This window comes from Lontra canadensis, unplaced genomic scaffold (assembly GCF_010015895.1).
Source record: "Lontra canadensis isolate GAN:19392208 unplaced genomic scaffold, GSC_riverotter_1.0 scaffold144, whole genome shotgun sequence".
NCBI classification, from domain to species: Eukaryota; Metazoa; Chordata; class Mammalia; order Carnivora; family Mustelidae; genus Lontra; species Lontra canadensis.
The window spans coordinates 521,146-539,648 of NW_022631138.1; the positions used below are offsets into that span (position 1 = coordinate 521,146).

The window sequence follows — 18,503 nt, forward strand, 5'->3', positions numbered from 1 at the left end:
GCCCATGTGAAACCAGGGGTGACTGGCCTCTGGTATTCCCCTAACCTGACAGATTAGGGCTCATGTGAGTGGGCAAGGGGGCAGGAAGGGGTTCCCAGTACTGGCTTTGGGCTGGCAGCGGTATCCATGGCCTTGGGAGCTTGTCTGGGATGGAGAAGGTTAATGGGCTATGCAAAGAGCAAGGAACTAGGTCCAGAATGATAGAAAACCTGGCTTGAGGAGGGCCTCACACTAGCTCTCAAGGCCTTACTGACTCTGCTGCACAGCTTCTGTCTGGAATGGGTCGGGAAGACAGGACAGACCAGGGAAAAAAGGCTCCCAGCCATTCCAAATGGACGTCTCTTATACTGAGGTGGGTTCCTCAGTTCCTCACTTTGAGGAACCTCACTCTTTCCTCTTATTTTACTCACAATTCTGTGGGAAGTCCAGGTCCTCCAGCAATTCTCACTGATGAGCTTTTTTTCCCCTGAGACCACCCCTCCCCCCCGCCCCCGGCCCCGCATGTGCCTCATGGTAATTTCCCTCATGGTCTGAATCCCTGCCTTGGACTTTTGGCCTCCTGGGTCCCCACAGGACTTGAATTTCCCAAAGGCAAAGACTGTGGCTTATCCACGGTGGTCTCCTCACGTTGAAGCCCACACCTGGTGTGTGGGAAGGTATCTAGTAAATGTAGAATCGTGCCTTCCTTAGTGAAGACCAGGGAATTTGGAACTTGGCAGGGGCAGGGAAGAGGACTACTGACTGGAGTGTTACCGCCTGGTGTGAAGGAGGAGGCAGAAAACCACCCAAAGCAGACACACAATGACTAGAAGCTCACAGAAGGCAAACAGCTCTGCAACTTTGGGAGCCTCTGAGGCAGCAGCCAACTTGAAGGACAGTGTTGCTGTTACTGAGGGACCTGGGGCACGGAGCAAAGGTTAGCGACAGAAGAGTGTGGAGAGATTGCAAAAGGGTCTCAGCCCCCACAAATGGTTGCAAAGGGAAGGTGTGGTTGTTTCAAAGTTTGCTTCTGTCAGGATCACACTCTCAGCTGTCTGAAGCCTGCTCTACACACAGCTCCTTCCCATAAGGGTCTCCAACAGCCCAGATGTTTCTGCGACAAACTACTGTCTCCTGTCTGGCTTTTAGACCCTAAAGGGTGTCATTGGGTTTTTCAAGCCTTTTCCAGGATTTTCAAAAGCCTCATGGGCAAAGTTCACTGGGGAACCCAAATGTTAACATCCTTGCTATGGGCTGGAATTAAATCAGTTCTGTGTGGTAACAGTTATGCAGTCTGATGAGTAGTTATGTGTGTCCTGGTTCATAAAACAGGGACTGACAGCCTGTCCTCTCTCCCAGCACCCAGACTGGTAGGCTCTTGTGGAATTATTAATCCTGATCAAGTCCATTTTCTGAAGAAAAACCACATGGAGAATGAGGTGGAAATATGAAAATGTCTTTGGGCTGTGAGGGAAATGACACGTAACTTCCCTCCCAAATAGTTTCCTCCAGGAACCTGAGGGCAGGAAATCTGTGCGGAGGCCCGTTTGTGGTACAGTCACCCCCCGGTGGTCAACAGGGAGCACAGCCCCTGTAAGCACAAGCAAATGGCATCTCCAATAAAACCTCCATGTCGGGGAGGAGAAGAGAAGCCACGCATCTTCTAAATTGTAGGCGGGCCATTGCTCTAGAAAGCTGTGCAGCAGAACACAGGGAAGGGGAAGGGCTATGGGCTCCTTACCAGTGTCTCACAGCCTCACTTTCCCCCTTCCCTGCAAAAAAGGTAATGAGGTGGGGCCTCCTGGGTAGGCCCATAAGAGTGAATGAGACAAACCTGGCCACAGCAGGAACCTTTGCTTGCTCTGGGTCCTTTCTCCTGTCTGGGGCATGTCAGCATGGCCATGCAGTGATTGGTGACAAGAGCATGGGGCACATGGACAGCAGGCTGTTGGATGTGGCCTGACTGGCATGGATTGCTCCTCCTTAGCCACCTTATCCCCAGATAGGCTTTGGAAGTTACCAGGGAAACTGGGAACCATCACAGGTTTATTTCCAACACCTGGAAACTCCTTTAAAAACATCTGTCCTTTTTCTGGTGGCTTATTGATATGAGACACCCTTCTATAGAAAGGGAAAAATACATGAAAACTTCGTGGGGTAAGGAGGAAGGATGTTCATATTTATCAAGAGGCTAGTAAATATTCATATTTAATTGTCATAATGATTATTTTTCTGCTTATTTTCCAGTGTGGAAACTGAGGCTCAGCAAGGTAAACTGATGTGCTTAGGATGAAACAGAAAATTCCAGAACCAAAGCATGGGCTTTTTGCCTTAAATGTCATAGGGCCTTGGAGGTATAGCATGTCCGGAGGCTATGGGGATGTGTAAGGACACAGGCAGGGTGGAGAGGAGATTTCTGTGAGAAGCTTCCCTTAGAACCAGTGCCTAGAGCTAAGGAATAGACTTTCCTAAGGAATAATATTTCCCCCTCTCTGGGCTCTTCATGCTTCTTGCACCTCAGACCTTGTAGCTAGGGGAGATGAAGTAAATCTCTCAGAATTTTCTTTAGTGTCTATTGATGGCAAACTCTCTCAAGTGATGTTTGTTTGAAAACATTTTCATGGTGCGCAGTCTAAAATTCCAGTTTGGCAGCTCTTTTGAACAAACTTAAGACAATCCACTGTCTTAATTTAGCGCCATTGTTACCAATGAGATGTCATCTGTCAGTCTGTTGTGCTTTCCTCTCTGGCTGGCTTGGTGATCTTTGTCTTTGGAGTTCTGTGGGTTCAGTATTCTGTGTCTTAGCTGACGCTCTTCTTTTATTCAGACTGCTTGGGGCTTGTTTGAATTTCTTAAATCAGTGTATTGGTTTCTGTAATGATTCATCTTCTGTGTCCAGGCGACCCTCAAGCTTTGTCTAAACTGTGGTGCATAACACTAGCCTAAATGTCACTGTGAAGTTTCTTGTGATGTGCTTACCATTACTAGTTTGAATCAGTAGACTTTATGTAAAGCAGGTTACACACCAGAATGTGGGTGACCTATTCCATCAGTTGAAGGCCTTAAGAGCAAAAACTTAGGTTTCCTGGAAAAAGGAGTCTACCTCAGGACTACCACAGAAATTTTGCCGCAGCTTCTGCCCTGCTGGTGGGCTCTGTGAATTTTGAACTCAGGATTGTAGCTTCAACTCTTGCCTGAGTTTCCAGCCTGCAGCCCTGCTCTGCATATTTCAGACTTGTCAGTCCCCACAATCACGTGAGCCAATTCCTTCACACCCGTCGCCCTCTGCTGGGAGAACCATGATGAAAACAGTGTTAGTCGAGTCTGGAACTTCTTGGCCATCCCCTGCTCATTTGTTTGTTTGTTTGTTTGTTTCTTTCTTTCTTTCTTTCTTTCTTTCTCTTAGGGACTCCATTGAGATTTAAGGTTTACTTTTCCTGCTCTATTTTCTATCTTTGTTTACCTCTATAACATTTCTATTTATTTGTCAGAGTTACAATTTGAATAATTTCTTTAGATTTAGATTTCCAAGTGGCTGATTCTTTTGTTAGCCGAGTCTGATTTACTGCTAAACCCATTCCTTGAGTTTTAAATTTAGTATAAATATATATAAATATACAACACATGTGTACATATATGTACACACACGTATATGTATGTACACATACATATGTGTACACGTGTATATATGCACATATGTGTGTGTACACACACACACAACATATATATCTCCCCAAGAAGTTAACTCTTTTTTCAGATTTGCTTAGACATCCAATATGGTCTTTTCTACATACACACTTTTCAAGTGTGCCTTTTATTTCTATAAACATATTAAATAGAATCTTTTATAGTTGTGTATGATAATTCCATTATTGGAAGCCCTCTGGGTCTGTTGATGCAGGCTGTTGTTTCTACTAAACCTCACTTACGGTGTCTTGTTTCTTTGAATACTTAGTTGTTGTTGACTGAATCTGCTCATTTTCCTTCAACTTTACACAGATTATGAATTAAATTTTCAATCATATTTTCTGTGTGAATTTGGGCTGCAAACTCACATAAAGTTTAGCTCATGCTTCCCAATATTTTTGAAGATTTATTTATTTTAGAGAGAGCATGTATACACACAGGGTGGGGGCAGAGGGAAAGAGAGAATCTCAAGCAGACTCCCTGGTGAGCTCAATCCCAGGACCCCAAGATCACGACCTGAACCAAAATCAAGAGTTGGATGTTCAATTGACTGAGACACCCAGGAGCCCCTCATGCTTCCTAATTTTAGGGGTGAGTTTTCCCAGTTTTATTGGGGGGTTGAGATAGTCAAATTTTCTTACAGCCTCTTTGGAGAGAAGGTGGGAACAACTGGGTTTGCTTCTAGTTCATGCTCATTAGCCCCAAGGGTGTAACTGGGGCCCCAGTTCTGTGGAGGATTTCATGATAGATTTCTCACCTGGGTGGATCCTGGCCTTGATCTCTTATACCTTGGGCTTTTAAAGGATGTTAAACCAAACTCAGCCAAGCCCACCTGTTTCAAAAAGTCCTTTCAGGGCTCTGCTTACATCTCTGAATTTCCATATCCACTCAGTTCCTGGTCCAAGAATACTTTACCTTTTGGTCAGTTCAATGATTTTTCTAAGAAGTTATTTTATCCTAGATTTTTAGTTGTTTTCCGTGGAAGGCATAATCCAGTTACCTAGACACTCCATGTTATTGGAAACTGAAGTGTCTATATTTTTAAATGGCAAACCTTGCTCTTCTGGGATAAACCCAAATCTGTCATGATATAATACATACATTGTTGGAATGAGTCTACTGATATTCTGATTATTTACATCCTTGTTTTATGGTTGAGAATGTTCTCTAATTTTTCCTTCTTATCCTACCCATGACTGGTTGTTTAAAAATACTGGTAAAACCACTCTTTAAAAAATGAGTTGGAAAGTGTTCTCTCCCTTTCTTCTACACCAACACCCAGGGAGCAAGAGAGGATGGGACTTGTCCAAGGCCACGTAAGTTTTATAGCCCAGGTCAGGACTAAGTCTCCTGTCCCTGAACCCAGGGCTCCTTTGGACCCGTCAGTGCCACCAGCCACACAGAAGTCATACCCTGGTCACCACCTCTGCACTGAGTATCCAGGTCAGGAAGGTTCTTAGTGAATCAATAGAAAACAGAGGTATAAATGGATGGATGATGGATGCATGGATGCAAGGATGGATGGAAGGAGGATGGATGATGGATGGATGATGGATAGATGGAGGGAGGATGGATGGTGGATGGAGGGAGGATGGGTGATGGATGGATGGATGGAGGACTAATGATGGATGGATGGAGGGAGGATGGATGATGGATGCTTGGATGCATAGATGGATGTAAGGAGGATGGATGGAGGGAAGATGGATGATGGATAGATGGAGGGAGGCTGGCTGGCTGGCTGGCTGGGCTTTCCCCACTCTTAGCTCAGTAGACCATCATGAAGTGAGTCAGTGCTTACACCCAGCCTCAAGCCACCTGCTTGGCTCCATTCTTCAATGACCGGGAGGTCCTAAGATCTTTTAACCCAGCGTCCCTTTAGGCCATGACCAGAGTGAACATGCTCACCATGGTGGGCAGCCCATGGCAAATGCAGGATATCCCATCCTAGACAGCAAGGTCAGGGCTTCCTTACCTGGATTGTGCCAAGGCCCTGGGGCCTTTTGGTGTGTGTGGTGGTGGAAGTGGGTTCCTGTCACCTGTCCTCCCAACTACTGCTGAGATGCCCATCAGCCAAACCTGGTGACTCATGGAGGCTTGGCTCTGTGTTCACTGTGGAGGTGATGTCACATAGCATGGGGGCTGGTCCTTAAAGCACTTGCAGATCCCCGAGAACCTCCCTCCTCCCCATCCTTGAGTTGGGGAAAGCCCTTCCACTCCTCCACGCCACGTTTTCATTTCTTGCCCCTCCCCTGGCATCATTCTCACTGAGTTTACTCTTTTGAAAATAAAGCCAGGAGAGGAAGCTATCTTCAGGCAGATTCTGCTGCTCTGTCACCTGCACCCTCCAGCCAAGGGGACATGGCAGGAACGACTTCTTGGAATTGGAAAAGAAAAAGGATCTGGGAGGGAATACAAATGGCACCTCAAGAAGGCAGCCCGTCCCATGGGCTCTGCAGAGGTTCCGGTGGCTGGAGCTTCTTGTACAGGCACAGCGGGAGCCTGAAATCTGGTGAGCCAGCGAGCGTGGACACTGGCAAGTGCTACACTTCAGGGAATGTCAAACATTTACCAGCACAGCCCTGGGCAAGAGCCATGGCTAATTAGCAGCAGGGATGGGAGGGGATGGACTGAAATCCAGAGTTGGGATAAAGCCAACAAGAGTCCCTCTTCTTTGCCAAGTTTATTTTATTAAAATATACAGGACTGAATATTGGTGGGCGCTGAGAACAGGAACCACCCTCCCAGGCTGCACCCCAGGGAGATGCTTCTGCCATGCAGACATGCGGCCAGTCCGCATCCCAGCGTGGGAGACAGACCCCTCCTGCTTGGACGTGTTTCCAGTCTGGCCCCAGGCCAAGAGGGGCAGGGGCATGGTGGTGACCCTCTCCTATGGCCTGGGCCCCTTAGAAGCACAGCTATGCCAGCTGGGAGGGCTGGAGGTGGGCAGAGGGGGAGAAGATCCCTGAGCCAGGGAAAGCTGATGCCCTCCTGGAGGAGGGAAGACCCCCCCATTTCAGTCAGACTGGAGATGGGGTGTCAATACAACTCCGAGGGAGAGGACCACCTGTGTGTGTAGGTGCCAAGGGGTCCCCGTGACCAAACCAGGCCAATCTCCATGGCGTCCACCATTCCACTTTCCTTTGAGGGCCCTGCTCACACCCCTGGGCCAGGCCTGAGCAGAGAGAAGGTGGCAGCCGGTGGAATGTATTGTATGGGAATGTTCCTCAGAAAGGGCTGGGTTCCTTCTTGGGGAGGCCTGGGCGGAGGAGAGCAGCCTCTCTCTTTCCTGGAAGTTTCTGTTGACCTCCCACTCGGCCTCAGGCCCCTCAGCCCTCACTCTTGGCTCTGCCTTCAGGCTGACAGGAGCCTCCATCCCCAGAGAAGAATGCAGACAAGGACAGTCCCTACGATTTGTGCTTTTGAATGTTGGTGAGCCGGGCTGGAATGGGGATGGGCTTTGAGGCCGCAGGGCTCTGAGGCACAGAATGGACCCCCATGCTTCTTCTCCAGAGCTACCTGATTGGGGCCACCATGACCCTGGCCTCAGCCCACCAGGAGAGCCTGATCTTGGAAAACCAGAGTGTCCTTGGCTCCCTCTGTGGGCTGCAGCCTGAGCGGCTCTGGGTGTTTGTGCTTTCTGTATGGGCTTGGGGGAGCCTGTGTAGAGAGGGCTGGACACATCGCATTAGGACCCTAACCAGGAAGTGGTAGTGGGGGGCTCATTCAAGCTGGGGGCCAAGGGACACAAGAACAGACAAGAAAGGAGGGAGAAGCTCCTTCTCAGGCCTGCTCTGCCACCTATGCTCCCTGGCTGCCAGTCCCTGATCCTTGTGACCTCTTCTTAGGACCTGTTCATGACCTTGGGGTTGAACACTCTAGTGCCAGAGGGGTATGGGCAGCCCCACCCACTTCATCCCCACTGGGCTTGGACTGGGGCAAGGGAAGGCTTCCTCCACTGCAGTGGACTTGGCAGACAGTTCCCCTAATATTCTCCACCAAGAAACCTAATCCCTGAGCTTGAGAGGCCCCCTTCCCAGGATGGAGATAAGACAGTCCAGTGGCCTCTTACCGCTGGAGCTTGCCAGTGGAGTGACAGGCATCCTGGGACCCCAGGGAAGTGTTTCCAGAAAACAGCAGGCCGTCTCCATTCTTACCTCTTTCCCCGTCCCAACTCTCTTGACCCTACTGCTGGGCAAGCGTCCTGCGGTGACGAGAATTCTGGGAGTGTAGTCGGTGGGCAGGGGAGTGGCTGGGGGACAAAAAGGCCAGAGTAGCCCCCACAACCTGGCCGGTGTGGGGTGGGAAAGAAGGGTGATGGGAGGGAGGGGCAAGGGGACTCATAAGAGAGGGGCCTTTTGGAGACTGGACCCTCTTCTGTAGGGGACCTTGAGCACTTTCCAGACAGTACCTCGCAGCCAGCAGCCTGCAGACATGGCTCGCTCAGTGCCCACTCTGGGGGCAGCCCCACTGCACTGGCCTGGACAGGGGCTGGCCCCAGGTGGTACGGCTCTCGTCACCTGGATCCGGCTCCCAGCCAGCCAGACTCAGCCCCTCCCTGACCTCGGCACCCCCTCTCCCAGCCCAGAGGAATAGGCTCTATGTATGTGTGTCTAGAGCAGACTGTTCACTTTTTGCAAATATATTAGAAAAAAAGTTTTTCATGGAAGCTGCTCCCGGCAGGACTGAGATTTGTTTGGGGGCAGAGGTGGCACTGGCCACTCAAGAACCCATCCCCATCGCCACGGCCTAGATGACGTTCTCAAACAGCTGCATGGAGCTCATGATGTTCTCATCCTGTGTGGAGAGAGGAGGGGCCCGGTCAGACCCCGGGTGGGTGGCGCGGGCCATGCCCACACTGATCCTACCCTGAGCAGATTCCTTCCAGGGACTCGGAAGCCCGCAGTGACTGGTCTGTCTGTCTCCCTGGGGTCAGGGGTAGCTGGTTGGGCCCAGCCTCTCTTCAGCCCCGGAGCCCGACTACGAGCACCTCCGGAGGCTGCTGACCTGCGGACAGACAGATTTCCTCGGCTGCACTCAGGGGGAGGCCAGAGACCCCTGAGAGGCCGCTCTGGGAGTGAGACGGGGAGGCACGTGTCATGGCCCCCAAGGGTGCTCTGAAGAGGAAGGTCAACAGCAAGACCAGGGGAGGCTCCAGGCACCTTTCTTACAGCGTGATCCCGTGCTGCGGGCCCAGGGGCCCAACCGAACTGTTGGTCTGCGTCTGCCCCTCTGATATGAGGCCCTACAGGTCAGTCTGAGGGATGGTGAGCCCGTGGGCTGTGGGCTGGAAGGAGTGGGTGGCCAAGGGATGGGCTCAGACCAAAGTGGCAACATGAAGTCTAGAGGTCGGGAGGGGCTCGGGCCGGCAGGGGCAGGACCCTGGGTGTCCTCGACTCCTGATGCCACCTACCTTCTGACAGGTCTCCAAGAACTCATCAATGGTCACCACCCCATCCTGATTCCGGTCCATTTTCTGTAACCCAAGCCAAGGCCTCAGTTAGTCTGTGGGTCCCCTCCATCCCAACCTGTCCCCTCTGTCTTCTATGCTGGATCCGGGCCACATGAAGGGCCCTCCCCCGCTACCTCCATGTCGTAGCTGTCCTCTCCAGCACCTCCCCTGTCTGCTCCCCACACCCAGCCACTTCCCAGCAGCCTTCTTGGGCTTACACTTCCCACAGTGCGTCCCCACGCCCCTCTGACCCCCTCAACTTCCCGGCGGGCAGCCAGGGCGGACAGAGCAATGGAGGCACAGCACAGGCTGCCAGCAGATGGGAGGTGGAAACTTCAGCCCCTTTCATCCCCGTGGACACAGAGCAAGGTCACCCAAACCCCACTCCTCCTGCATGGTTTTTCTGCAGGGGCTGGGAGAGCTCTTGGAAGGCACTAGAACACTGGCTTGGGGTGTCAACTGCCCCGGAATCCACAGGCCCTCGCGTGCCCCAAGAGGAGGCTCAGTGGGTTGGGGAGTGGAGGTGATGTTTTTATTTGCTCCCTGGGATCCTGACAACCAGCCCGGTGGGGGATGCAAGGTTAACCTCCTCGTGGGGAGAGGTGGGCTCAGAGAGGGGGAGTGGCCTGCCCAGTGTTGTCCTAAGAGGGGGAGCCCATCCCTCCCCCATCCACCCTTCTTCTCAGGGTCCGGGGCTAGAGCTCTCACCTGGAAGAACCTCTCCACGTGCTCCAGGGGTGCGTCCTCCCGCAGGACAGGGTATGTGTGGCGGCCCATCATGTCATAGATGGACTTCATAATGGCCAGCATCTCCTGGAGGGGGGCCGGGGCGGCTGGCATGAGCCCAGCTGCGAGGATGTAGGGACATACCAGGGCCCAAGGGGAGAGGCTGCCTCTAAGGAGGGAGGGAGCAGGAGGGGAGCCCCAGCTGGACGGAGATGGGCTCACCCCCATCTAGTGTACCCAGCGCGAGCCTCTGACTCTCCAGAAGCTGGAGCTAGATTTTAATGTGCCATCTCCAAAATCTGAAACTGTAGCAACTCTTTCATATACAAGAAAATGTTTGGGCTGAACAAAACCAGACTATAGGCCAGTATGGCGAAGACCCCCACCTGCCTGAAAGAGCCACACTGCCCCCCTGACTGGGCGGAGCCAAGGCCAGCTCCTCCCACCATCTATCCCCAGCTTCTCCACTGTGTCTCCCTCAGGATTTCCCTGTGAGGAAAGAATGACCTGAGAATCTTTGTCGAACTAGACCGAGCTGCGTGGGGAAGGGCACAGACCAAGCCCCATGCCCCCTGCACCCAGGCATCCAGGACCAAGAGCCTGGAGAGGAGGAGAGTCCCCTGGCTGCTGTCCCCACCAGGGCAGAGCCCAGAGCCACGTCTCTGAACAGGAAAGGTCTGAACAGAAAAGGGAGACAGGGCCAACGGGGAGGCAGGGGAGCAGCGGAGAGAGACTGGGTGTGTGGTGCCAGCAACAAGGGAGAGGGACCCCCACCGCCCTGTACCTCTTTGGTGATGTAGCCGTCCTTGTTGATGTCGTAGAGATTAAAGGCCCACTTGAGCTTCTCGTGGACTGTTCCTCGCAGGAGGATGGAGAGGCCGACCACAAAGTCCTATGGAGGGAAGGGAGGGTGCAGAGTGACAGCCCCATGCCCAGACTTCATTTCCACTTTGCTGTGTGGCCTCACACCCCTGTAGGTGAGGAGTCTTCCTTACAGCGCAGGCAGGTGTCTGTTAGGTCAATAGTATGAGTGTATGCGTGAGTGTGTGCATGTATGCGTGTTTGTGTGTGCGCGCGCACGTGTATGCGTGTGTGAGTGCGCATGTGCATGCGTGTTTGCATGAGTGTGTTTGCGCAAATGTGTGAGTGTGCATGTGTGTGTGCGTGAAGGTGTGCGTGTGCACGCATGAGTATGTGTGCGCGCGCGTGTGTGGTGGAGATGGCATGGTGGCTGGTCCTGATCTTCTCAAGTACAGATATTCAAATACGTGGTGTCTTAGACCCATTTAATGCATGAGTACAGGCAGAGAAGACCCACGGTGCTCTTTTAATAAAGGGGGTGCTCCACTTTTAGTTCACCAAGGATCTGCAGGTCAAGGTGCTTGAGAACTTACAGCTTAAAAGCTAAACTAACAGAGCTCAGCTCTGGGGTCACGGCATGCCCGTGTGGGGCAATCATTTCTGAGGTGTGCAGATAATTTATTATACTGTTTCATGAGTGTTCCAGCGGCTTCTGTGGGAAAACTCCAACTGCTCTCACAGTTGGTGGAAAGCAAGCCCTTTCTTCCAGTTTCTGGAAGGCTTGCAGGGTGAGACGTCCTGCCCCATGGGGCCCTCCCAGGTTCTTCTGAAAGAAGGGAGCAGAGCCGGGCTGTCCTGGAACAGGGAGTAGAGGACGACAGACAAACTGCAGGGGGCCGGGCTGTGCACTAAGGGGTTGGGCTGCCCCTCGAACATCAGATTTTACGTATCTGAGGGGGCCTGTACCTGGGAAAGGCTAAGGGAAATAGGAAAGCAACCTGGAAAAAACAAAACTTATTCCAGGAGGAAAAAAACTTAAGAAAAATGAGTATAAGTAGAGATTAGACATCTGTCACCCCCCAAAAATAAGAATAGGTTGCTACAAAAGGGGAGTAATTGAGAATAAGAAGGAGCTCTTGGGAATTAAAAATAAGAAAGCAAAATGACAGACTCAGAAGAGGTTTGGAAGAGCATGTGGAATCTTCCATAAAGTCATGTGAAAAGGAAAAATCTGGAAAAGAGAAAAGAGGGCAATGAGAGGTCCACTCCGGAGGTACCACCACTCGTGCACCAGGAATTCCTGGGAGAGTTGGAGGAGATGGAGGAAAGCAGGCCAGAGAAGCAAGGAAGGACTTCCCAGAATGGAAGGCTGGGAGCATCCTGGTCCTGCCGAGGCCAAGCATAGTGCACAGAAACGGCCCACCGGGAAAGTCCCGCCGTGTGGCCTGCAGGCACCGGCTGCAAAAAGAGGATCCTACAAGCTTCCAGAGAGAAAAACACAACCAAACAGAACAAACAAAATCAGGTCCCGTATGGCACGCTTTGCCTCTGGTAAGAAGCCGTCGAAGTGTGGCCACCGCCACAGGGAGGGAGGGCAACTTCCCACTGCAGCTTTGGAACGCAATGAAGAGGCTTCCAGACATCTAAAGCCTCAAAAGTTACCTCCCATGTTACTCTTTCATAGGAAGCTGCTCAGAGCTGTACCCCTGAAAAGGGAGAATAAAGCAAGGAAGAGGAAGATGCGGAATTCTGGAACCAGGGGACCCAACCCCAGGAGGAAAGAGGCTGAGGAGCGTCCCCAGGGAGATGCCCATCCGGATGACCGGAGAAAGGCCTGGGGTTGAATTAATGATAAGATCACTGGTCACAGATCACAAACAGGACCACTGTTAACTGGCAGCAAAGTAAGAATGTGTGCGGGGAAGGAAAATGTAATCAGTTCACGCCATCAGAGCAAACCACAGTCCTTGTCTCACCTGAATCCTATCGTTCTGGAAAGCCAGGGTATGTGGGAAGGGTGTGTACGCCCATGGGAGACCCAGCTCCTTGCCCCCCACAGTGGAGGGCCAGTAGTCTAGAACTGGGCAGCCACTGGGGACACAGGTGCTACCGGGGACACAGAGGCAAACGGTGGCAATGGGCTACAGTGGAAGGTGGCGGCCTCCTCAGGTGTGTGGGTGGGCGCCTCACGGCTGCTCTTTCAAAGTACACCCTGTCACTCTATTGGGCTCGTAAAGTCCATTGTGCATGTGTCAGTGAAGAAAATGTTAAAGGAGAAACAGGTGATGGTTCCTACCCGCCTCAGTTTGGGGAATCATCACTGAAGCTCTTGCATGAGTTAGTGAAGAGGTACCATGTCCCCAAAATCACGTCTCTGGGATCTGACAGGCTTCCCCAATGGGACGCAAAGGTGTGGAGTCCCATTTTGAGGATGCAGGGGATGGTGAAGGCACACATAGGGCTTCCCTTCTCATGTGAGCCACGGTGTGTGTGTGGGGGGGTGCCAGTACCACTATTCCTCCCCACTAATGCTGCCATCTTGTCTTCCCAGACCCAGGCCTGCCTGCCACCTCACAGCCCTCAGAGTCAGTCACACCCATCTGAGGAAATGTCTCCATTCTGTGTCCCTAAGTGTGCAGGTAGATCAGTGGTGATAGTACTAAGCCAGAGACGAGTGGGAATGTCCCCTGCGAGGCCACTTGGACCTTCCTCCAAAACCCACAGAGTACCCCATGTCTTGCCAGCAAACGTCCGAGGACTTGGTAGTCCTAAACGTCCAGACCTGCACAGCACAGTTTCATGTGGGACTGCCACCAGCTGTAACCCCCTAACTCCAAGGCAAACAACGTCTCTTGCCTCCACAGCCCTTGATCTGCTGTCGTGTCCCCGAGACAGAGCCCGGAGAGCCTGAGGGGCCCTGCCATGGCACGGTGACACAGGCCTCCACTCCCACACCGAGAAGCCCCTGAGTGCACACGAGGGGTCTCCAGGAGAGTTCAGAGCAGGAGCTCAGCCAGAGCAGGGAGGCAGAGGGTGTGATGATAGCCTGCACGTTCTCTCTAGTTACTGCCCCCGCGTGGGGTTTGGCCAGTGAATGACACCGGGAGGGGGTTCCTGCAGAAGGAGCTCAGGGAGAGGCGGCCGCCCCTTCCTCCAGACACACAACCAGCCCCAACTCTGAAACAGCAGCAGTGTGCTGGCAAGACGAGTGGGTTGAATGAGAAAGGCCCTGGATGCCATGGAGGGTTCTGGGGCATCGATCTGCAGGCACATGGCCTGGGCCTGTGCTGGGGAGGCCAAGACCAGGCTCTCTCCTGTGGGGAGATCCCAGAGGACCCAAGAGGAACCGTGAAGCTAGCCGACCCTGGGGCGGGACGTGGGACCGCTGCTCCCGCTTGGCAAAGATGAGGTTGGCTTGGGTGCTGTTCTGTTTTCTGGTGCTCTTTTCAGTGAGGGTAGGGAAGTTACGGTATTTTACCATATCGATACACTTTAATTAACATGTGTCTTGTCTCTCAAGAATATACAACAAGGACTGGGGTCATTATAAATATCCAGAAGCGGACCTGACTTTCTGTTTTAGGGGCACAAAAGAAGAGTCCATCTCAGGTGGGCCAAGGGCCACCCCCACCCCTCAGAGTGCTTCCTGCCACAGGGACCCCAACCCATAGGGCACCCAGGATTGGGCCCTGCCAACTGGAAGATCCCCAAGGACACACATCACCTCCTCTCTTTCTGAAAAGGCTTTCCTAGAGCAGAATGCTGAAATCAAGATGGTCCTCAAGATAAACATGCACATTATGGAACCAGAGGAGCTGACCCCGTGGCAAAGAAGCCCACGGAAGCCCTTGGAAGGTCCTGGATGATGCCAGAGATGCCTGACCTTCTAAGAAGGCGCCTGGCAGAGGGCCTTCGGTACCAGTGCCCCCAACTCAGCCACTGACAGCACACCCCACAAAGACCTACCATCTACTGCCTGAAAGGGCCCACCAGGCCCCTCCCTCAGGGGAGGAGAGCAAAGACCACGGCGGGGGTGGGTGACCAAGACCTTCCTGACACCCAACACGCACCAGGACCCTGGTGAGCTGTCAGCTGATTTCTGAACAAGAAAAACTCTCTCACAGAGCCCTGGTTGGGTCCATCACACGAGTCCTCCCCACCCTTCAGTTCTGGAAATCTTAGCTGTCCCCTCAAGGATACACAAGAGCCTGGTCACAGGGCAGGACATCAGTTTTTCCTGTCAACCTTTGCAGTGCTTGGGTTTTTGCCACGAGCGGGTATCATTGAAGACAGGACAGATGACGACACTGGACTCACACAGGCACTAGCCCTGAGCCTGCAGCCTGGGGGCGGGCGAGTCCCCTGTGGTCACAGGACAAGGCTGTGGCCTCGCCGTCCCCCTCCCCCGCGCCGTCAGTGTGCAGGCTGGCCGCAGCACAAAAATCAACCAAGAGGCATTACCGACGGGTTATTATTACACCCAGGGGCTTTTGCGTCCAGGGGCTTCCTGAGCCCGGCCAGCTCCCTCCTCTGCTTTCCTGTCAGCTGCCCTTGGCCCTGGAAGCCGAGCAGGGTGGTTATCGATCAGGCGGGGCTCTCAGCAAGGTTCTCCTCTCCAAAGAGGTTTCAGCTTTTCGCCTGTGGCTATTTTTAGGAGCCTGGGCTCCACAGACGGGGCCTCTCTCAAGTGGTCCCATGTGGCCAGCCAAGGTGGAGCCCACAGCGGGGCCAGCCTGCTCGCAGGCCCTGCAGAGGCAAGGCCCGGGGAGGGGTGGGGAGTGGGCAGGCGTCAGAGGCGGGCACATCACGCCTCACTCACCACGCCCACTCAGGCTGCCTCACCTGCCTTGGAACAAAGGGCTAAATTCTGGAGCTGGGGGCCTGAAATCCTGCCGGGAGCATAGACCCCTGAGTGTGTGCCCCCTTTTCAAATGCAATTTCACACTGGGTTCCTACGGCCTCAGTGTGCCTTTGCAGGTCTCTTGGCTTGGTGGGATAGAATGGAAGAGAAGGCTGAGTGAGAAGAGGAGTGGGAGTCAGAAGGCCACATCCCATTGCCCCAGCTTCACAGTTAGGGCCAGGGCCAGCCCAGCACAGTCTGCTCCTTCTCTGAAGGACATATGGGACCATTCACACCCAGGATCGTGCCTGGCCACTGGAAGGCCTGAGAGAGGCCTCAGGGCAGGAAGATCCACCCCGGAGGGCTGCAGGGGCAGGGATGTGGGAGGTCATCGGGGACCTACCTCAAAGCGGATGGCCCCATTCCCATCAGCGTCGAAGGCGTTGAAGAGGAAGTGTGCGTAAGTGGTGGCATCTGGGGAGAGCAAGGGTGAGCGCTGGGGTGTGTCGAGGCTCCCACCCAGGCAGCCCCGTGGTGGCCGTGGCCGGTTCCAGCTGCCTCCAGAGTTGGAGTTCCCCACCCTTCCACCAGGACAGAGGCAGCACCAGGCCTCTGGCAGGCAAAGGGTAGAAGCAAGGATCCCCTCCCCGTAAAAGTGACAGCCACTGTTTATAGAGCTGCCACAAGGGGGATGTGGGCATTTGGGCAAGAGCCAGGGGGCCTGGCCTCAGACTCACCTCCCTGAGGGAAGAACTGGGAGTAAATGAGTTTGAAGGTGTCTTCATCCACCAGGCCTGTGGGACACTCCTGCAGCAGGAAGTCACCCTTTAGTGACCTCAGCCATCCCCAGCCCCACACCAGACTGCACAGGGCCTGGCCTCTCTCCTCCCTCCGGGGATACTGCTGCCTGAGATACTGCTGGGTGCTACTGAGCCCCTGAGCTGGGGAAAGTCTGGCCTTGGGGCAGGGTAATGCAGGAGCGGTAAGTGGTAAGTCTCACCGTATGCTCCTTCCCCGTGTCAGCACTGGGAACACACAGAAAGGAGGATGGTGCCTTCAGAATACTGATTTGGGGACCTGACCAACCCCAGACAGCTCTCCCACAAAACTTAAGACCCATAAAGGCCCCTGGGATATTTGCTGAGCCATGGATAAGTTTCTAGAAGGTCTCTTTGGGTCAGGATCCCTCCTTCCTGGAGCTGGGACAGGAGGACTAGGTGGGTCAGGGCCTGTCCCGGAGGCATGGGTAGCACTCACGTTCTTGAAGCCCCTGTAGAGGGACTGCAGCTCCTTCTTGGTGAACTTGGTCTGTGCCTGCAGCTGGTCCAATCCCTCTGGCTGGTGGCGCACTGTGGACAGCTCCAGCTCACTGTCGCTGCTATCTGGAAGGGGACACAGACCCAGGGTGGGTGGAACAAGTGCCCCTGCTCCTCCTCTAGCTCCAGTGTGGGAACTAGGCCATGTGCTAAAGTAGGGGTGGAGGTACCATGTACGTCCCCGCAGGCTATGCACTACACAAATGGAGTGGCTATGATGGAATGACACACACTCAGAGGAGTTGTTCCTTATGGCTGCTCTGCTGTTTTGCTCCTCATGCAGAGTAGGCCCCTTCCACTTGCCTCATCTAGAGTGTCTTACCCTCTCAGCCACATGTAGGGTGGGGGCTGAGAGCTGGTCTTATCCTAGAGAGCTACTGAACAAAGGGACATGGGAGAAAAAAGGACAGCAAGAGAAGCTCAATGGACCTCAGCCTTCGAGATCCAGTTCCTGGACCACCTCCTCCACGCTGGCCTCCCTGATTACCCCCAGGAATGGGAGGTCACCGCTCTTGGCCCAACCAGCCTAACATGCTGCTGCTTGGCTGCATTTGGTGTGGGGGTGTCAGTCCCATTTGCATAGGCCCATAGGGCAGGGACAAGACAAGACCTTTCCTTTAATAATAACACATCTAAATGTTAATTAACCATGGTTATATTTGCAGGGAGGGGCGAGGTCAATTTCAGGTGATCTTTACTTTCTTATTTATGATTTTTTTTTTACATTTTTCTCATTTCTTTTGGTACAGCATGCATCACTTCTACAACACAAAATCGAGCTATCAACAAAACAGCACTGAGAGCCTTGCTAACAGCAGGCTCACATAATTACAGAACTTCCCACTGAAACGGGCACTACAATCCCCAATGCACTGCCACCACCCCTAGCCTCCCCTGGCGTCCCGCACAACAGTGACTGTGTGATTATCTCACGGCTGCTTGCTGGCTCCCACTGCACAGGAAGGGCTATGAGCCACCCTGCACCAACCACCTCGTGCCCACAGAGGCGAGTGCAGCACCAAGGGGGCAGCACTGCTAACCGGAACACACTGAGCCCTGTGCTGGGCTGCCCAGCACCCGGGCCTCTCCTACAAGTCCTGCTGGCTCTTGCTCAGGGCCACGTGCCCTGCAAAGGCCTGGCAATCAGGCTCTGTTGCCTTGGTCCACGCATGTTCCTGATCTCCAAGACAGCGCTTTCATACCTTTCTTCTCTTTAAATTCCCAGTGCCTCCTTCCCCCTCCCTTGTCAGGTTGCTTCCTATATCATTGAGAAAACAGAAGCCCCGGAAGAAAATTTCTCCAAGCTCCCACCCCCATGTCTACCCATCTACCTGTATTGGCCCAAATATCACCTGCTTTCCCTCTTTCTCTGGGAACGAACTGTCCCGGTTGCTGGCCAAGGCAAACCCCTCCACCTGCATAGTGGGTCCCAACCCCACTGTCTCCAGCATGGGACTGCAGCAAGCCTTCCCACTCTTTCCGTTTTCCTCATCTTCTTTTTGCTCTCCCTTCTGGGTCATTCCCACCACCATGAGGACATACTTTTAAATCTGGCAATCCTTCATCAAATGAAGTATAGGCAAACCTTGCAAGCCAGCCACTCTACTCTGGGTAAACATCTCAGATAGAATCTTAGCCAGCTAAGGGGACTGTACAGGATGTTCATAGCAATAATATTTTTGATGGGGGAGTTGGAGGCATCTCA

At 53.1% G+C, this 18,503-nt stretch overlaps 1 protein-coding gene across 3 annotated transcripts in view; it reads right to left on the bottom strand.

The window, feature by feature from the left end:
- Nucleotides 1-6,333: 6,333 nt before the first annotated feature.
- The window catches only part of KCNIP3 (potassium voltage-gated channel interacting protein 3), an 80,598-nt gene continuing 68,428 nt past the window's right edge, over nucleotides 6,334-18,503 (bottom strand). For all 3 annotated transcript variants that reach the window (XM_032843866.1, XM_032843865.1, XM_032843867.1), the window contains 7 exons: nucleotides 16,740-16,864; nucleotides 16,220-16,289; nucleotides 15,886-15,956; nucleotides 10,626-10,733; nucleotides 9,824-9,928; nucleotides 9,077-9,139; nucleotides 6,334-8,460 (listed from right to left, as the gene is read on the bottom strand). In XM_032843866.1, the coding sequence (XP_032699757.1) occupies nucleotides 8,413-8,460; nucleotides 9,077-9,139; nucleotides 9,824-9,928; nucleotides 10,626-10,733; nucleotides 15,886-15,956; nucleotides 16,220-16,289; nucleotides 16,740-16,864 (590 nt within the window). In that variant the 3' untranslated portion in view covers nucleotides 6,334-8,412. The remainder of the gene's footprint in view (nucleotides 8,461-9,076; nucleotides 9,140-9,823; nucleotides 9,929-10,625; nucleotides 10,734-15,885; nucleotides 15,957-16,219; nucleotides 16,290-16,739; nucleotides 16,865-18,503) is intronic.